Here is a 15,509-nt window from a genome sequence, read left to right on the forward strand (position 1 = left end):
AGCTCCCGCGATTAGTGTGTTAATGTGTTTGTGAATGTGGAAATAGTGTCAAAGCACTTTGAGTTCCTTAAAAAGGTAGAAAAGCGCTATACAAGTACAACCCATTTTACCATTTTTTTAATATGTATATATATATTTATATATATATATATATATATATATATATATATATATGTATATGTATGTATGTATATATATATATATATATATATATATATATATATATATATATATATATATATATATATATATATATATATATATTTAATGTATATGTGTGAATGTATATATGTATATATATGCATATATATATGTATGTGTGTATATATATGTATATATGCATATATATATGTATATATGCTGTGTATACTGTATGTATATGTATATATATATATATCTATGTATATATGTGTATATATACATATATATATATGTATATGTATGTATATATGTATATATATACAGTATGTGTATAAATATATATATATATATATACATATTAGGGATGTGAATCTTTTGGTGTACCACGATTCGATTCAATATCAATTCTTGGGGTAACGATTCCATTCAAAATCGATTTTTTTTCAATTCAACACGATTCTCGATTCAAAAACAATATTTTCCCAATTCAAAACGATTCTCTATTCATTCAATACATAGGATTTCAGCAGGATCTACCCCAGTCTGCTGACATGCAAGCAGAGTAGTAGATTTTTGTAAAAAGCTTTTATAATTGTAAAGGACAATGTTTTATCAACTGATTGCAATAATGTAAATTTGTTTTAACTATTAAATTAACCAAAAATATGACTTATTTTATCTTTGTGAAAATATTGGACACAGTGTGTTGTCAAGCTTATGAGATGCGATGCAAGTGTAAGCCACTGTGACACTATTGTTAATTTTTTTTTTTTTATTAAAGGTCTAATGATAATGTCAATGTAGGATTTTTAATCACTGCTATATTGAAATTGTAACTAATATTGATACTGTTGTTGATAATATTAATTTTTGTTTCACTACTTTTGGTTTGTCCTGTGTCGTGTTTGTGTCTCCTCTCAATTGCTCTGTTTATTGCAGTTCTGAGTGTTGCTGGGTCGGGTTTGGTTTTGGAATTGGATTGGATTGTTATGGTATTGCTGTGTATTGTTTTGTTGGATTGATTAATTAAAAATAAATAAATAAATGGAAATTTATATATATATATATATATATATATATATATATATATATATATATATATATATATATATATATATATATATATATATATTTATTAATTTCAATTTATTTATTATATATATATATATATATATATATATATATATATATATATATATATATATATATATATATATATATATATATATATATATATATATATATATATATATATATATATATATATATATATATATATATATATATATATATATACAATACAGGCCAAAAGTTTGGACACACCTAATCATTCAATGCGTTTTCTTTATTTTCATGATTATTTACATTGTAGATAGATTGTCACTGAAGCTATCAAAACTATTAATGAACACATGTGGAGTTATGTACTAAACAAAAAAGGATGAAACGACTGAAAACATGTTTCATATTCTCGTTTCTTCAAAATAGCCACCCTTTGCTCTGATTACTTTTTTGCACACTCTTGGCATTCTCTCGATGAGCTTCAAGAGGTAGTCACCTTAATTGGTTTTGACTTCACAGGTGTGCTTGAAGTTCAACGCGATAATGCCAAGAGTGTGTAATTCAGTAATCAGAGCAAAAGGTGGCTTTTTTGAAGAAACTGGAGTATAAAACAAGTTTTCAGTTATTTCACCTTTTTTTGTCAGTACATAAATCCACATGTGTTCATTCATAGTTTGGATGCCTTGAGGGACAATCTACAATGTAAATAGTCATGAAAATAAAGAAAACCCATTGAAATGAGAAGGTGTGTCCAAACTTTTGGCCTGTACTGTATATATAGCTTTATTTATACCAATACTTTTTACATTTCTCTCCCAATTATGGCCTGCTTGCAAATGTGTATACTGTATATATAAGTAATTGTTGCTGTTTAGGCTGTAATTTGAGCATTTACGTGACATACTGTATATGATATACCCATATTACTCATACTGCCTATTCAATAAAATAAAAAGGACAGAATGTTGCTTTCAATGTGTAAACGCGATGCTCACACTTCTTATTATACGCCTTACAGACTTGTAATGTTGGATTCTGCGAGTGGTAATTAAGTCTGAATTAATTGCCCGGACCGTTCCTCTCCTCCCTCTCACTTTTCTGTGACAGAGCAAATGTATTTTATTTTTTTCTAAAGGAGAAAAATATTTGTTATTGTAATGAAGAGGAGGTCATTCAGGGCCAGACATAACCACTACAATATGATAATGTATTTTTCCTCTGTGGGTTTTGGCAGTGAGGTGTTTTTAATCCTTCATGCCACACACTCTCAGGTGTGAGGCGAGCCACTATGTTTAATGCACAAGGTGCAGGCTGCTAATGCACTTGTGCTGTCGTCTGCAGCGCCTCCTTGACACCTCGCAGGACAAGGTGTCGACCATGTTTGCCTCTCTCGTTCTGGCGTACTGTAACACAACATGTGTCAGCGCTCTTTTTGCTCACGCTTGACGCTACTGTGCAGCTCCTGAAAGTGTTAGAATGTCCTTTAATTGGATGTATTTTAACTTCTGTAGCGAACCGTGTTAAATTTACTTAATTTGACTTAAGAGAATACATATTTATTTTATTTAGTGGGGGGTTTTTTTCAGTATGATGCGCTGCATACCACTGTTGCAAATCAGAATAAAAAGTAGCAATATAAAATGTGTGTGTCCAGGTGGTCCTGGTGGGCTCCTCGGTGAACGAGCGTGATCAGATGCTGTTCTTCAGCACCGACGAGGGGTCCTCTTTCCAGCGGCAGACCATCTTCTTCACGCCTGACTCGCTCGTCTTCCACCCCAAGGAAGAGGACAAGCTCCTGGCCTACTGCAAGGATGGAAGGGTGACTGTTTATCTCCTGTTGGGACCATCCTATGGAGTTAGTTCATGCTAAAAAAACAAACAAACAAAAAAACTGCTCTGTTTTCTCCTCTCTTGTTTTGTCTGCAGCTTTTCGCCTCTGCAGATTTGGGCCGCAAGTGGACTTTGCTTCAGGAGCGGGTGACCAAAGATCGTGTATTCTGGTCAGTCCAAAACATCATCCAGCCTCCCTTCCTGGTGCCTTTAAAGTACCAGTGGAGTGGAAAAACAAGTAGCCTCGATATTGAAGCTATTATTAGACTTAGACCAACTTTATTGATCCACAAGGGAAATTGTTCCACCCAGTAGCTCAGTTACAAAGGATGGAAAGGATAATGAAGGTATAAAGTAGACTAAAAATGTACCATATAAAATATAACATATATGTAATGTTTACATATTGTATATACAGTATATAATATATACTGATATATTATTATGTTATATTATATTTGTATATATTATATGCAATATATAACAAATCCCAATTACCATGTACATTATTACATTATATGTAACAGCTGCAGCAAAAAAAAGGGCAGCATAAAATAGAGAGTAGATCCAGCAGAAAATATACATTATAATTAAAGAGCAGTAGCTAACATAGAAGTGGTCAGGTAATTGACAGATATCATCTATTGCTGTACGGAGAGTGATTATACAGCTGGATGGAGTGCGGAATGAAGGAGTTCTTGTATCGAACACTGTGGGAACGAAGCTGAAGGAGCCTTTTGGAGTATGAGCTCCGCTGTCCCTCGCATGGCTGGTGGAGTGGGTCCAGTTTGTCCAGTGTCTTCCTGTCCCTCACTGACACAAACGCCTCCAACAGCGTGCCAATAGTTTGGCCGGCTTTCCGGATCAGTTTGTCAATCCGGTTTACGTCCCTTTTGCTGGTGCTGCTCCCCCAACAAACCACTGCAAAGTACAGGGCACTGGCACTATTATCATATATATCTGATGTATGACACCGAAAGACTTATAAAATTTGCGAATAAATAGATATGATCAAAATAGTATCAATCTCATAGAGATTCCCGAGCCATTTTTTAAAAAATAATGAGCTAGCCAGACACGTCATCACAAGACGTAAAAGTATTTTCAGAAGTTCAGCTTTAGTGAAACAGATTCAGCTTTAGTGAAACACTAAGCATCGTGTAGCAGTATTGCTAAGTGCTGAACAAGAAATACAAACTACATACATAATAAAACGATAGCTTACTGCACAACGTCTGCTCTTACTTCGATGACAACTGATAGGATGTTCATATCTTCCCATTTACATGAACAATTCATCATGATGCACACGAAGGGTTATAAATAAATGATAAATGGGTTATACTTGTATAGCGCTTTTCTACCTTCAAGGTACTCAAAGCGCTTTGACAGTATTTCCACATTCACCCATTCACACACACATTCACACACTGATGGCGGGAGCTGCCATGCAAGGCGCTAACCAGCAGCCATCAGGAGCAAGGGTGAAGTGTCTTGCCCAAGGACACAACGGACGTGACTAGGATGGTAGAAGGTGGGGATTGAACCCCAGTAACCAGCAACCCTCCGATTGCTGGCACGGCCACTCTACCAACTTCGCCACGCCGTCCCCTAAACGTCTTCCTGCAGACAGTCACAACGTTTCCATGCAATAAATTAGTCTGATTTATCAAATAGTTCGTTATTTTGTATTTTCACACCTACTTGTTAAATCCAAGTGTCCATGCACACTCTCTAATGTGACTATTGGTCATACGCCATGTGCCTCCTGTACAGTTGGGGGGCGTTTATTTCATTTCTGTGCATATTAATGCATTGCTTTTCCAGTTGAACTATGACGTCACACTAGGATCCTTACAACTTGTTTCACGTGATGTCCGCTGTAATATTGGCACAGATTACAAACATTACATCTCTAATGGCAATGCTGATGTAAAATAGCAGACAGCATCAAGAAATGATCTTGGGCAAAGTTGAACCGTGATACTTCCAATGAGTCGCAGCAGAGCACTCTATTATTTGAAACACCATTTGGCCTTTTGGTACATGGGACAAGTGAGAGCTATCATGTAATTGAAAATAAACAAAACTGTTAAATAACTACTGTAGTTTAACGACATGCTGGTGTTAATCTGTATGGTCATGCGTTATTGGTGTTCAGAGCTCTCATGTTTGTAAATACACTGTGCCTGAAAGATTATTGGCCGAGAATGAGAAGTGTTGTGTATGAGACAAAATGACAGAGACAGACATGTGTGCACGAGAAAGAATATGTGTCTGATATGAACCTGTTGTTGGCAAGATTGGCAATAAAAGTTAAAAAGAGTGTCTTCTTCTGGACGCAACAACAACACAATAAGATGAAAAATTACACATTCTGTAATTATTTTTAGAGCGCGCCGAGATATAAAGTACACAATATCAGTTTTCATGCAAATATTTAAACGTTGTTGCTTTATTTCATACATAAATGTGTGCCTTTCAAGCACAAAGTCCGCTCGCCTGTGTTCAGGGACCCTTTTCGGCAAAAACTGACCAATCACAGCTCCATGTTCTGCATCGCCGGCGACGCAAACCTAGGGTTTTTGGTCTGTGAAAAGCTATAAACATTTTATTAATGTATGATATTTCTATTCTTACCTATGCAAATAAGTTTTGCACTGCTATACCTCAGTCCAGCCCAATTCAGGTTAATCGTCTGGGTATTTAATGCCAACTAGCACATCTCTAGCAGAGAGATAGTTGGCGGAGCTCCAGTATGAATTTTAAAACGTGTAGCAAAGCCTTTAATACAAAGCAGTGCGTGTGAACCTAAGGCGAGAAAGGACGTTGTTTTCCTTATTGACATCTTAAAAAGTTCAAACTTCAAGGCAGAATATCTTCTCTCCAAAAGTGGAGCTAGCAAGTGAAGGAGATAATACATACATATAATGTATTTTAATCATGTAGTGTTTTGTCTATGTTTAGATTTTAACAAAAAAACACTTTTACAGTGTAATTGTCTGTCAAGGCCAAACCTGTGTGGTTTCATGCAAACAAAAATTGGCAGAACTTTATTTTAGGATGTGTTGCAAAGCCTGCTGTCTTTCTTTTTTTTTTTTTTTTTTTACAAAATGGTGGACTTCGTTTATTAAAAAACGTAATTGTGAAGTAATAAAAAAATAAATAAAAAAATGACATCTAATAATGACATCTTTTTTACCTCAGGTCTTTACCGGAGGTGGATGTGGATCCTGATCTTGTGCACATGGAGATGCAGGACACAAGTGGAGGTACAGTGGCATTTATTTTCAATGTGCAACTTCATGTGACCGCAAATCTAGATCTCATATCAGCTGACTAACAGATGGACAGGTAACCGTTAGCGCCTAACTACCCTCCTGGGGGCTCTGCAGGGAAACACAGCCAGGTGCATGTAGGAGGGATGTTGCGTGCGTGCGTGCGTGCGTGCGTGCGTGCGTGCGTGCGTGCGTGCGTGCGTGCGTGCGTGCGTGCGTGCGTGCGTGCGTGCGTGCGTGCGTGCGTGCGTGCGTGTGTTTTAATTCTCAGAGCAACGTCATCTACTTTCTGTTTCCTAATCCCTAATCTCTGTAAATAAACCTGAGATGGCAGCCCATCTGGACCGATAAAAAATGGCTCTTGGCAGTTCAAGCCCTTAGAGAAGCGTACTCTTGCTTAGCCACACGCACACACAAAGATGCTGGCTGCAATGTAAAAGCTGTCTGCCGTGAAACAGACCTGTCTTTGTTTATGGAGGGTGACGGCTAGAGGCTGTCTGTCTGGGCCAGATGCCCAGGCATGAGAGCTCTTCCTGGGGCTAGGCAGCACCATGCGGCCCCCTCTCTGTCTCCCCTTGATGGTGCAATAGAGCATGCTCGACCAATCTGTTTGGTGCCGTGCCCTCCTCGTCACAAAGGGCTCTGCCAAGGTTAAACGGAGACATGTTGCAAAGGTATCAGTTTTCTTGCGGAGGCGAGGGATGGAAGGTGGTCCACTGATGGAGGGAGCGTGTGTGAGTTTCATGGTGGCTCTCATTACACTGGCTTTCTTTTTTTTCTCTTGTAACATTAAATGTATGCGTGCATCATGGCGCCAACACGCAGGATGAGGAAGTGTGTTAACCACCAGCTGGAATTGCACGCTTAGCCCAAACTAATTGTTTTATAACGAGCCCTCTTCCTTATACTGATTAAATGTCCCTGAGTTTGCAATAAATTAGCTACGTCATGTGTTAGAGGACGACATTGAACAATTGAAAAGGAAGCCAGACCAGAATTCATGCACGCTACGGGGATGATACATTTTGATGTACAATCGCCAGACAGTGGTGTGCGGTCAGGCCTTCTCTGCTGGCCTAACATAACCAGAAATCATGATCATAATTAAAGATACCATTATTTTTTTATTTACTTTCCCTAAATATCTAAAAGTATTCATATTTTCTCCATGTCATATTATGCTAGTTCCAGTGATGTTGTTTTTGGTTTTAGTTTGTATCCAATCAGAATTCAGCTAGCTTATGTTGCCATGCTGTACAAAATCTGCCCGGGGCCTTCAGAATCAACGATGCTGGCGTCCGTGCACTGTAAGTGAACGGGGACATACAGTGATAGACAGTTGTGATAGCCAATCAGATCACGAGTTGTTGTCAGTAAGGCCTTCCAGCTGGCCTCACGTTGAACGTGACTGTGGAGGGAGGTGTAGCCAGTGCTGCCTGCAGGAGTAAAGGTCACCACCTCTGTCCATGGTGCTGAGGACAGAGCACCATCAGACGGGGGCGTGGCAGTGCTGATGGCGAGACACAGCTGGCAAGTGATTAGATTTCACAGGTGGTACGTGTTAATCTAATCATCTGTTGTCTTTAACAGTAAGCGGCCGGGAGCAGGAGGGGAGAGAGGATACGGACATGACTGAAAAGTCACGTTCTGCGAGAGAAAACTTTTGATATAAACATATGATCATTAAAACTCTGTGAAAACCTGCACGCTTGGATCCTGTGAAGTGTCTGTCAGTGGGACCGCTAGGAAGCGACTTTCACAGTGACATTTACACGTCCTGTGATTGGATACTCCCCGGGACCGTTAGCGGATGAATTTGAGAACACATACAGTTGATAGACAGTTGCGATAGCCAATCAGATTACAAGTTGTTGACAGTAGCCTATCTAAGTAGCCTGATGTTAACCAGACTGTGATTGGATACTCACTTGTTATTCCAAAGTGAGTATCCATTCACAAGTTTCAATTTAGCAGGAAGCAGGAAGTGTTGTGCCGTAGCCATACTGGGATAGCAGAGAAGAAGAACAAAACGTTGATTAGGTGGCAGATATACATTTGCAAGGCCATTTTCTAGAAGGATATTTAAAGAGAAACTACATCTTGTGAGACGATGTCGGCCAACACCGAAAGCTAGCTCAGCTCTCCTGGCGATTAAATGGGGAAATGCTAGCCATTTCCACTCAAATAAGCCGACGACGAGGGGTACAACTGGTTTATACAGCGTCGAATAGGTGCTACAAATTGTGAGTTCAAATTTTTTTTTTTCACTTTTAATATGTTTTTTTTAATTTTAATTTTGACAGTACCACATAAGATATGTTTTTATCGCTGATGCATTTTAATTGATTTTTAAATGTGGCAGAAAATTAACCTGACTCTCGCCAGATCTTTGTAGTTCGCTGAGCTCCACACAAGGATCTGGGACTTCTCAATAGGAGATGTATTTCAGAAGACGGGGCCTTGTAAAAAAAATCATTGTATGTGATTGGATAAACCACTTGTCCGTTATCTTGAATGACGTGCTACTTCAACCACTCACATTGAAATCAACCCGTGACGCTGATGAGAGCAACGCTGGGAAATCCAAAACAGAACAGCCGACATATTGGATAACGACAGAGCGAAAAGTTAGAGAACTTTTACAGAAACAACGCAGCAATGTCAGTAGACGATCGATGTCGTTTGTGCAAAGAAAATATGCAGAATCAATGTCAGCACATGACACCTCGCTGCGTGCCGCCATTGTTGTTTGAATCAAATGGTCGCTTCGGCGCTACGTCACATCTATGAAATCCTGCCCGGCGATCCTGATTGATTCTTTATTTTTTGCTATCTTGAAGGAGTTTGCAATGCCCTCGAGCCCAGATCCTTGTGTGGAGCTCAGCGAACTACAAGGATTTGGCGAGAGACAGGTTACCAGAAAATAACCAGTTTTTATTTATTTTATTTTATTCATGTATGTGTTTATTTAGGGACAGTACAATTAAACATTGCTACCCACAGGTAACCAATGTCAAAGTACATAAGATTTATAGCCACAGGCTAATTTGCAACCCTTGTCCCTGGTTAGGCTTTTTTTAAAAAGTTGAGAAAAGTGAAAAACACATAATTTATTTTTTTTATTTTTGTCCATCCAATTTATATTAAAATCTCCCAATAAAATAGTTAAATGTTTTAGGTTAAATTGTTTCAGCATTAAAATCGTGATAAAAGGATGTACCATGAGAGGGTGGATTATATAAAACTATAATGTTAAATTTCATTGTGGATGATAGAACAACATTTAAAACAAGACATTCAATCCTGAATGTATCAGCTTCAATAATAGAGCATTTAAATCTCTCTCTGATATAAATGAGAACTCCACCTCCTTTTCCATTTTGATGATCTTTTCTCTGACATGTGTAACCAGGAACATTGATCATGCTGGTTGGGATATTATCATGTAAGCATGTAACTCAGTGCTAGAAAGTCCTAATTTGAATTGCTCAGTTGCTGGTTAACTTCATTAAACTTCGACAAAAGACTTTGAACGTTAAGATGGCCTCCAAATATGCCTTTTGGCTTGGCCTTTAAGTCCCATATCATCTTTGAATGATTGACAGTCTGAAAATATTTCAGTTGGTTGCACTTGTTAACTTTGCTGAATGTTCATGGCTCATGGGTGGCATCGATTTCAACTTCATTGTAAATTATCCATCTTGCTCAGGGCCAGTGGGAGTCCTCATCAGGACAATGTCAGAAGTATCCACAAGATGGTGCTGTTGAAGATCCTTAATATGCAACTCAGCTAAATTTATATGTTGATATTTTTCATGGGACCTGTATTAAGTTGTATATCACCGCTCAAATGTGAAAGGAGAAGGAATGTCCATACATATCCCTTTTTCCTACTCATATGTATTTTAGAACTAGTGCTGAAATCACAGTTGTTGAATCCATTTGTCACAAACAACACATGGTATCCAAATCCAAAAGCGTGCAGAGGAACAGTACAACAGTTTTGTACACTGTTGATGTGTTTCAATGCCCAGTAGTGCGTAAATGTGTTTCAATGCCCAGTAGTGCGTAAATGTGTTTCTGTATAGTATTACTCCAGCTATGATCATGTGGTGACATAAATTATGGTATTTTGAGAGGTAATCATTGAAGTCAAACATCACTGAAGGCCTAGGTGGGAAACGCATGGCCCGCCACTGTTACCAGTTACGAAAAATCTTAGAAATTATAATTAGTGAATAAAGCCAAATTGTTTAAGTATCTATTAAACAACTATATACATTTAAAAAATGTGTATATTAATAGTTGAATAACAAATAATGAGCTGCATCTCAATTTGCACACTAAGGAGTTAGGTTCGCTTTTTGTAGCTGGAGTCGTGACTTCAAAAAAGCAGGACATTGCAAGCAGCGTGCAGGTAAATAAGTGTTTAATGCTCAAAAATCCAAAAGAACAGAGTGCAAAGGAAATAGCACAGAAAAAAAGCACAGCTATTGGAAACGCTTCAAACAGAATGGAATAAAAAAGTACAATAACAAAAATCTCCAAAATATTTCCAACCATCTTCATACCTCTTTCTTTTTTTAGTTTATTTCGAACATGAACACACATACAGTATATTACATCACACAATTTCATATAATTTCTGACTGGATAAGACAATGATCCCACAACCAAAGACGAGGGAAGACTGGTTAAAATAGACCTCTAGCCCTCTTTGACACCAGGTGAGAGAATCAATACAAACAGCCCGCGGGTGAGGAGGAAAGCACAAAGTAAAGCTACTGCCAACAGAAATACTAACAAAACAGGAAGTGGAACCAAAAACATTGGAAAAACACCCATAAACGATACAAAGAATGGCCTGAACTACAGGTCGTAACACTCATTTGCTTTACACTGAAGTATTTTGTGTGCATAAGTGTGTTCAAAGGAAAACTGTTACCAAGTTTTGGGCAAATACTGTAAATGACATGCATTCAAGTAAAACACTTAAAACTGTACTTGGATGACAGTCTGACAATATAATTGCATTTGTGTCAAGTATGGGCTCTTATTAAAATGATTTCATACAAACAAATGATTTACAGTGATTAATCGATTCGTGATCATCAAAATGATCAACTATGATTAATCTGATTATCATTTGACAGCACTAATTATACATTTATACTCTATATTGTATATACAGTGTATATAAAGGATTATTCACACTTTGATTTTGACATTTGACATTTTATTTAAACATGATTATTCAGTAAATTACTTGAATGCATATTTTGAAATAACTTTAAAAAATACTAATATTTTGAGACAAATTAAAGCTTACTGTCAGATTGTCATACATTAATATTTTATATGTTTTACTTGAATGTCCACACAAACACAGATACTTTAAAAAAACTCATACTTTTCTATGCGTTTTGGCCTCTTGGCCACACACAAACGCATACTTTTGTCCTTAAAAATACACATTTTTGAAAACTCTCATGCAAATGGCTTAAATGGAGACTTATGGCTTTTGCTCGTTTGATGACGTCAGGGTTATGCGCTGTCATTTCCATAGTAAAATGGTAAAAAAAAAACGCTGGCTTTAGACACACTAATGTATGCTGCTTTCACTCTACATTGATGAAAAGATGCATCAAAACGGGCTTTTGAAGACGCTGATGCTGCTGATACACTCTCCAATTGAGCTGTGACTCATAAGATTCCAGTCGGACCTCCACTGATTGGGCAACTTTGACAGCAAGACTTTTTATTTCATGTCATTAGAAAGGTGTGACATTATCTCATGTCTTCATAGAATTCTGGGCTCCTTATTGGTGTGCGCTGATGTAAAAGATATTGTACACTTCATTGCATGAAGATATATAGTGATATATCACTATATTGACAATTGAATGTATTATAATTGCATGTGAGTTAGTTTTATTTCGTGCGGACATTACCGTATTTTCCGGACTGTAAGGCGCACTGAAAATCCTTTTTTTTCCCCTCAAAACTCGAGAGTGCGCCTTATAACCCGGTGCGCCTAATGTAAGGATTAAGTTTGGTTGAGCTTACCCACTGCGAAGCTATTTTATTTGGTACATGGTGTAATGATAAGTGTGGCCAATAGATGGTAGTCAAACATAAGAGATAAGCTTGATGTGCTTCAACTTACGAGTATTATTATGGTGTGTGTATAAGGTAAGACATATTATCTGGCATTTTGTTTCGCAATATTATGCACAACCATCTTTTCTTACCTTCTGGTACCTGCTGATGTGTATTTGAGATCTGCATAAGTCCCGAAAAACTGCGCACGTCTGCCACTGTAGTCCGTGCCGATACCGTAGTCGAAAAGCTTCTTTTTTTTTCTCTATCTTCTTGTTATGGGACATTCATCCTCCGCTGTTGCCATTTCTAATATAAAGTAGTGTAAAGTTCACCCACGGAACTTTAGTTATTAGAGTGTTCCGGTTGGACGCTTTTTCATGGGACACATTTATGGCGGTGTTGCACTAGTGAGCCACGGATGAGGAGATGCTGCTCCGTTGTTGATTTAAGTAAAGTCTGAATGTCATTAAAACAGTTAGCTCCATCTTTTGAAGCTTCTTCCACTCCCGTCCTGGCACGCTACACCGCTACAACAAAGATGACGGGGAGAAGACGCTGTCAAAGGTGAGCCACGTAAATAAGACCGCCCACAAAACGGCTGATGTGCCCCCGAAATGTGTTTGTCATTCTTGTTTGGTGTGGGTTCACAGTGTGGCGCATATTTGTAACAGTGTTAAAGTTGTTTACACGGTCACCCTCAGTGTGCCCTGTATGGATGTTTATCAAGTATGCATTGCATTCACTTATGTGAGTGTAAAAGCCTCATATATTGTGTGATTGGGCCGGCACGCTGTTTGTATGTAGAAAAAGCGGACGTGACGACAGGTTGTAGAGGACGCTAAAGGCAGTGCCTTTAAGGCACGCCCCAATAATGTTGTCCGGGTGGAAATCGGGAGAAATTCGGGAGAATGGTTGCCCCGGGAGATTTTCGGGAGGGGCACTGAAATTCAGGAGTCTCCCGGGAAAATCGGGAGGTTGAAAATTTCCGATATTACATTTTAAAGCATTTATCGGCCAATAATATCGGCAGGCCGATAATATCGGACATCTCTACTTACTGTACAATGTCCACTCTCGCTATGATGGCGACCGACGGGACATCACATAATCCTGTTTAGGTGAAGAATCAATCACAATCCTCACGATGGATTAAAAAAGGTTGCCATGACTAGCGTTTTGTGTCTTTTTCGCCATCTCGGGGGACATCAAAGTGGACCAGCCTCTCGGCCCATGGCCACATTTGTCTAATACTAGGTGAGAGATCAAAATCGGAATCGGAATAGTTTTTATTGCCATTGTTTGAGAACGGGTTCACAAACTAGGAATTTTTCTTGGTGCAATCGTGCAACATAAAACATATATAACACAGAATAGGTAATAAAAAGAGCTGTAACTGAGCTGTCAGATCTTTTTATTGTTATTGTGAGAGATGCATGAATTATAATCGAAAATTAAAGTTTACCAAGTTTGAGATGAAACAGAAGCAGCCGCCGGCTCAGTGTGTCAACAATAGCAGCGTAAACTATCATTAGCTCGCTGCTATCAATGTGACGGCGTGGGGGGGGGTGGGGTAGAGCGGCTATGCCAGCAACCATCCAACTCACTGCCGTTGTGTCCCTAGGCAAGACACTTCACCCTTGCTCTGAGTGCCGCTCACATTGGTGTATGAAAGTGAATGAATGTTTGGTGGTCGGAGGGGCCGTAGGCACAAATTGGCAGCCATGCTTCCATCAGGGCAGCTGTGGCTACAAACATAGCTTGAATTATGGGTTCTCACTTCTCTGTGAAGCACTTTGAATGTCTAGAAAAAGGCTATTTAAATCTTATTATTATTATTATTATTATTATAATTATCAATGTGCCGCTAATATAGGCCGTCTGCGTTAGCGCTTATAATAACAATATCGCTCATATTTGGTTAATTTTCTTGTTTTGACATTTAAATTGAGTATTATTGGTGGTTTCTCGATCTTTTGACTCTATAGAGGTCTTTGGATTTTTTGCTAAAGTATCCCACAATGCATATAGCCAGCCATATTAGTAGGCTTTGTTCACCGAGAGCCATTGTTTACGATAGCGCTACATGTGATATTTCCGAGCTATTCATTGGAAAATAACATTGCATCGGCTTTGATGCGATGGAGAAATACAGTGAGTCATTAGATAACAAGTCCCTTTGTCCTTATTGTGACGCTCGGGTCGCATGATGGCGATTAGTGGCGTGTTCCCAAGATGCAGAAAATTGAGGAGGCAACATACAGGTAAAAGTATTTAATGTAGCTCAAAAACAAACAAAGATGAGTGTCGCTGGAAAGGCACCGAAGCCTAGGGAAGGCTATGCAAAAACAAACTACAACTGACAGGTGCAAAACAAAACGGAATGCTAGAATATAGCAAAAACTCATGACTGGAGGAGAGAGCGTCCACATGAAGAATATTCATTACAAACAAAGTTCAGAAAAAGAATGGTAACTCACACTCAACTTAAATAGTCTTAACAGAAAACAGGAGAGAGAAAAAGTGATGAAGGCATGCGTAAAGTAGTTGTGGAAAAAACACCAACACAACAGGAAGTTCCACCAAAATAAAAGCGCAGGACAGGAACAGGCACCAAACACAGAAGAACACCAACAAAACAAACATAAAGGCACGTACTGGTGTAACCAGTCGTGACAATTATAAGGAGCAAACAGCCGTAATTGGATGCAAAGATCCTTACCCGATCGACAAGTCTAAGTGGAGCAGAGACCACAAGAGTCTACAAAGCTATGACCGCTTTGTTAGTGGATAGGTTTTCGATGTTTGTGTTTATCTGTATAAACCCAGTGGACATCGTGTTGTCAAGGCTAGAGTAATGCACTCTCAGAAATTTTCCGACCCAAGTTTGACACCCTGGATAATCATGGATAACCAATCTAATGTCATCCCAGCACACTGTGACTGTAAGGCAGGATTGGGAGAATACTGTTCTCACCTTGCTTCAGCTTTTATGTATAGGCTACAGTCCGGATGAGAAAAGTTCTCCGACCAAGTACATCAAGTTAATGCAAAGTGGGGCTTTCATTATTTTAGATACATTTCTAATTACAAAACTTT

The 15,509-nt window shown here is 38.4% G+C and overlaps 1 protein-coding gene across 8 annotated transcripts in view; it reads left to right on the forward strand.

Annotated features, from left to right (window-relative positions):
* The window catches only part of sorcs2 (sortilin-related VPS10 domain containing receptor 2), a 484,520-nt gene that overhangs the window by 386,593 nt on the left and 82,418 nt on the right, over positions 1-15,509 (forward strand). For all 8 annotated transcript variants that reach the window (XM_062066129.1, XM_062066128.1, XM_062066130.1 and 5 more), the window contains 3 exons: positions 2,858-3,022; positions 3,130-3,203; positions 6,241-6,305. In XM_062066129.1, coding sequence (XP_061922113.1) covers positions 2,858-3,022; positions 3,130-3,203; positions 6,241-6,305 — 304 coding nt within the window. The remainder of the gene's footprint in view (positions 1-2,857; positions 3,023-3,129; positions 3,204-6,240; positions 6,306-15,509) is intronic.

This window comes from Entelurus aequoreus, linkage group LG12, assembly GCF_033978785.1.
Source record: "Entelurus aequoreus isolate RoL-2023_Sb linkage group LG12, RoL_Eaeq_v1.1, whole genome shotgun sequence".
In the NCBI taxonomy this organism is placed as follows: domain Eukaryota; kingdom Metazoa; phylum Chordata; class Actinopteri; order Syngnathiformes; family Syngnathidae; genus Entelurus; species Entelurus aequoreus.